Source organism: Aptenodytes forsteri, unplaced genomic scaffold (genome assembly GCF_000699145.1).
Source record: "Aptenodytes forsteri isolate BGI_AS27 unplaced genomic scaffold, ASM69914v1 Scaffold100, whole genome shotgun sequence".
Lineage (NCBI taxonomy): Eukaryota > Metazoa > Chordata > Aves > Sphenisciformes > Spheniscidae > Aptenodytes > Aptenodytes forsteri.
The window spans coordinates 1,145,611-1,150,803 of record NW_008796216.1 but is presented as its reverse complement, the minus strand read 5'-3'; the positions used below and the strand labels follow the sequence as shown (position 1 = coordinate 1,150,803).

The window sequence follows — 5,193 nt, the reverse complement described above, 5'->3', positions numbered from 1 at the left end:
AGAGGTCTGCATACCGTGATCCATCACCAGCTGCTGCTGCATCCCCTCATGGCTTGAGAGGAAATCCATTGGCTGCTTCCAGTAACACTTTGATACGGAGTCATCAACTGCATGATGACTCTGCTGTGCTGCGCTGTGAATTAGTCCCTGCCCTCAGAAATCATTTCAGTATCTCACTTAGTACTTTATTTGAAAATTAAAGTGTGTTTGGCCCAAAGGACCACGTGGGATCCCTGTTGCCCTCACCACCTGTCCCTGCTCACAGGTGAAAGCAGGTGGAGTGACTTGAGGGATCTTGATGTAATGCCCATATTAGACTTCACTGGAGTCTGCCAGGAGCTCGTTACACACTTCATGAATCCGGAGTAGGATCCAGCTTCCTCTATGTTTCGTTGTGCAACCAATTAGGATGTGCTTCTAGGGGAAGGTGTCTGTTTTCTGTGTTCTTGCTGGTTTTCCTCAGTGCTCCCGCTCGTGCTACTGGCGGGAGTCTCTGGGATGGATTTTAAGATGGCGATGTACAGGATTGCATCCTAGAAAGACTTTTTTGCTTACAAGTTAGTTGTGGCTTTTGATGGGGTGTGCCTTGAGTTTTCAGTGGAGGACAGGCTCGCTGTGAATGTGAGCATGGCCGTGGTTCTCATCAACTCCAGGCTGGTATGTCCGCTGGCTGACTTCGGAGTAGAAGCAATGTCTGAAATCCCACCAGTTGCTTAGCGTAGGACATTGAGTGTCCTGTGCTCTTGGAATCCTTAGCACTGAGTGTCCCCTGTGGATGGTCTTTCAAAGAGTTGACTAGCGATGACTTCTACGACAGTGGGGTGGGGGAGGAATGAGGAAAAGCTCGCCCCTCCCTCTTTGCCTTTGCCCTTCGGACAGATGGGGGGAATGTGTTTGTATGTATGCCTGTACCAGAGCCTGGTTATTAAACGCATCCCCAGGAAGCAGAACACTTGAACTCAGTGCTGCTTCTGCCTTACGTGATTTAACCCTTGTTCTCCTCGCAGTGTCCTGACCGCCAAGCAGTGCGTTCACCTAAAGAAAGGTTGTGCTTCCCCTGCTCCCTTGCTGAAGCCATGCAACAGTGCAGGCAAAAAAATAACTTCCAGGGTCCAAAAGCAAGTGATTGGGGACCTTGTTGGAGAGCCGGAGAGCGTTGTGCCAGCCATGCTGCGAGGTTATTTCATGGATTTGATGCCTTATCTTGTTCACTGCTTTGCTTACCAAAACGAAATTGCAGCTTCTGCTTGTGTTTGCCTGAAGAAAAACCTTTTTCTGAGGTCTTTCTGAGGCAGTATAAAAAGGGTGGGGGAAGGATTGATTGCAATTTCCCTTATCCAGCGACTGAAGGAGGACACGTAGCTGGTGAATGGAAGTGAACAAATAAAGTAAAGGCTTCCCCATTGATTTTTGTTTACAACATAGGAGAAGAAAATGGAGCCTCGAGTAAGATTTGAAGCAGGAATGCAATTAGGAGGTAAACTATGTTTAAATTACTGTGTGTCGCTTTTTAATTCTAAAGCACAGATATCCTTTAGCTGGTCAGTTATAGGTTTGGAAAATAGGTGAAACAAACATAGATGGTGTTTAAGAAACAGGACCTAGTAATGTACTGTGTCTTGGTCATTTCCCTAATTCCTGTTTGAATATAATACTGTAATTTCCTGAAGAAGCCTTAAAAGCTGAGGCAGCATGCCTATGTTAAAAATCCGTATTGGTGTCTAAGGGAAATTTGACATAAGAGCAAGTACTCACAAATTTTTAAGCTTGTCAGCAACAGCTCAAGTGTCTGCACCAAAAAAAAAAGAAAATCTCTTTCTATCCTGTGTGAATATAACCCTGAAACTGGAGCTGATTTGCAGTTTTCTTCCTTCTCTCCCTGTTGGTCTAATTTCTGCTGCTCATGCGGGCCCATCTCAAATACTAGGCAGTGGATTTCATTAAAGTATCTAATTTTAATTCTCTTTGCTGCTAGTAGTGGCCTTTTTATGGAAACATTTTGCTTAACACAGTAAGCATTTAGTTATGCTACCTGTGCCAAGTGGGTTTGGAGTTTGACATGTCACTAGCACTGGAAAAGCTCTAGCAGTGAGATGTTGCTCCTCCCCTTAAACAGCGTTAGCTGCAAGTAGGTCTTCGTGCCCTCCTGTGTTTTTTATTTCAGCTGCCTATTGTTTTCATCTATTTCCTTTTTTTTTTTTCTCCCCATTAGGAAAGGTGCTGAAGCATTCAGGCAAGATTCTTTGGCATGAATGTTGTTTGTTGCAGGAGTGAACCATTGAAAGAAAGCCAGAGACATGTGTTGTTTTGGCCACTTTCTCAGGAGAAAGTACTGAGTTTTATCAATCCTACTAGTTTGGCTTAATTCTGTTAACTTTTATTTCTAGGATCAAGAGTGCCAGTTGTAGCGGTATTCTTTAAAAAAAAAAAAAGTATAAAAAATAAGGACGGTGGGATCACACTGTCTGTTTATACTTTTCAGGGAGTCACACACTTATCTCTTTTTTTTTTTTTTCTTCTGTTGGCTGACATCAACCCAATTTTGCCAGAATAAATTTTTTTAAAAAATATGTGGCTGGGTGTAGGAGAGAGACTCGGTTAGTTTTCCAGTGCGAGAAGGGCTCTATTCAAGATGTGTGTTCTTAGAAAATCCATATAAGAGAAAGCTCTATAAATTCTTTGACAGCAGGGAAAGCTTCAACTGAAGGTTGGGAATTGCCGCTAAATAGAAAGTTGTAGGCTTCTTTAGTGCTGATGCTCATGGAATTATTTGTCTCATTGAAGCACTATTAATTAGGCTGGCTAAACTAAACAGCCTTAAAAGTGTTGCCAAGATACTCGTAGAGATGTCGGGTCTGCAATCAAAACCTGCTATTACAGCATGCTGGGTGGATGTGCCGCTCTGGCCAACAACCCCATTGCACTTTGGTTCGTGTTAGAGCTTTTCAAATAGAGGCTGAACTGTGTCTGATACATTGAATTAGGAACGTGTTTCTGGTTGGCATATATTTAAGAAATTGCAGTTATTTATATATATGTCTGTATATATATAGACATTTGTTGAACTCTATTCAGTAAGCTCTTAATTCTCTTTCTTCCCTGTGCTCTTTTTGACAGGTAAAACAAATATGGCAAAAAGGAGGTGCTTGCTTCTCCAGTAGTGCTTTAGAGCACTAATGATGTGCCTTGGATAAAGGAAGAATAGTTACTGAAATGGGAGTAGGATGTACTACACATGCAAGAGTGATTGAGTTCTGTAGTTTAAAGGAAAAAAACAAGAAGTTCAAAGAAGTGCCATTCATGTAACTGCAGTTTCTGATTTTTATCTAGGAAACGGTGTCATTCATTAAAAATTGTTATGCAAACCAGAAATAAAGCTCCCAGTTAATTTTTCTTTTAAGTAGTCAGTTAAAGAAACAGGAATGCCTTTAAATATTGTGTAATTTTGTTTGTTGCACACATGTGCTCTGCACATTTAATAAATATATACAACACTGACACGTGGTGCGGTGAGGACCCTCAAACCTTCCTAGGGATGCCCACCCCTTAACAGCTTTTTGATGTTCCTTCTGTCTTTTAACCATGTTCCTTCTGTCTTTTAACCATGTTCCTTCTGTCTTTTCTCACTTGCCATTGTTGAGCATCTTTGGCAAGGACAACTGTTGGTTATGAGAAGATTTGTAGTAGAACATCAATATTTATAACTGTTATATAGTTTAGCAGCTACACGCTGGCTGAGGAACACTTTGGCAAGTATTTATTTTGGACAGTGTTAGGACAGATTGGGATCTCTTCTGTGGAGTGTACTCCTGCTGTGTTTTCACAAAAGTATCTTTAAGTGCTTTTCTAAGCTTCTGATGGATTCTTGGTTTAGTTACATTAATAAATATTTAGCAAAAGGTATGCATTTGTTTTAGAAGATTAAAAAAATGTTAATGATATGAAAATGCAGTTATGGATCTTGTGAGGACAAAGGATTAAAAAACCATTTGTGGCTATTCTAATTGTAATATTTGTTTTTAGGGAGCTAGAAATGTGGAATTGTAAAGGTTTTTTATCTTCCTCTTACAATTTCAACTCTGTTATCAAAGGCCTTTAATGCTTGGGGGGGGGGAGGGGGGCCCCCATGTGTCATTCTGACTCAAAAAATGCCTTTGTATTTTTGCATTCAGATCTGGTGCATCTTTTGACTCCTGAGTGTTTATAAACTTTTTAAAGCTTTATCCTTTTTATTCCCGAAAAGGAACCCATGTTTTCGAGGGAAAACACATTAATTTCAGTTGTGTTTTATTTTTCTGTGACAAGGAACAACAATGTATGTTGAAGGATTGGTGCTGAGGTTGCAAAACCTTGCTCTTACACCCAGGATCATAAACCAGGCTTTAAGACACTCAAACTAAGATTGAAAACCTGTATTGTAACACAGATTAGTAAGACTGTAACACAGATTAGTAAGACTGTGCTTTTACCTTGTGTCCTAGTAAGATGCCTGTCTTACTGCCACTTTTTGTGTCAATCTAAGACAGAATTGAGTGACATTCAGAGCACACACTCCAGCACCTAAATAAAATAAAAGAATAATTTAAAAAAGTGCTAATTTCCAAGAAAGGATTGCAGGTGATTAAATGTAAGCAGATATCCCAAACTTACTAGCATCTTCCAGTTACCCTGAGGGGCAGAACCTATGAAGATACAGACACGCACACATATCACGAGTGGGTGAGATGCACAGGTTCTGACTGCTGGGCGAAAATGCCTGTGCAGTCTGGGGGCACAAAACACTTGAAATTTGAGGAGTCCAGTCAGTTATGGTCAAGATGACTTGTATATAAAGTCATTTAATTCTGCACAAATCCTCACTACTTGCAGTCACTCTCATTCAGAGGCCTGCCTGGAAGAGAGGAAAGCTGTGATAAGATAAAGAGCTCTCCAGCTTTCCTAGGGATGCTGTTGTGGTTTCACCCGGCAGGCAGCTAAACACCACACAGACGTTCGCTCGCTCCCCCCCCGCCCCGCCCAGTGGGAAGGGGGAGAGAATCGGGGGGAAAAAAAAGTAAAATTTGTGGGTTGAGATAAAGACAGTTTAATAGGCCAGAAAAGGAAGGGAAAATAACAATAATAATAATGATAAAAGAATATACGAAATAAGTGATGCATGATGCAATTGCTCACCACCTGCCAAACGATGCCCAG

General features: G+C 41.2%; 1 protein-coding gene across 1 annotated transcript in view; it reads left to right on the top strand.

Moving 5' to 3' along the window:
* The first annotated feature begins 627 nt into the window (after positions 1-627).
* The window catches only part of LRRC1 (leucine rich repeat containing 1), a 63,527-nt gene continuing 58,961 nt past the window's right edge, over positions 628-5,193 (top strand). Inside the window, exon 1 of the mRNA XM_019474451.1 lies at positions 628-657. Coding sequence (XP_019329996.1) covers positions 628-657 — 30 coding nt within the window. The remainder of the gene's footprint in view (positions 658-5,193) is intronic.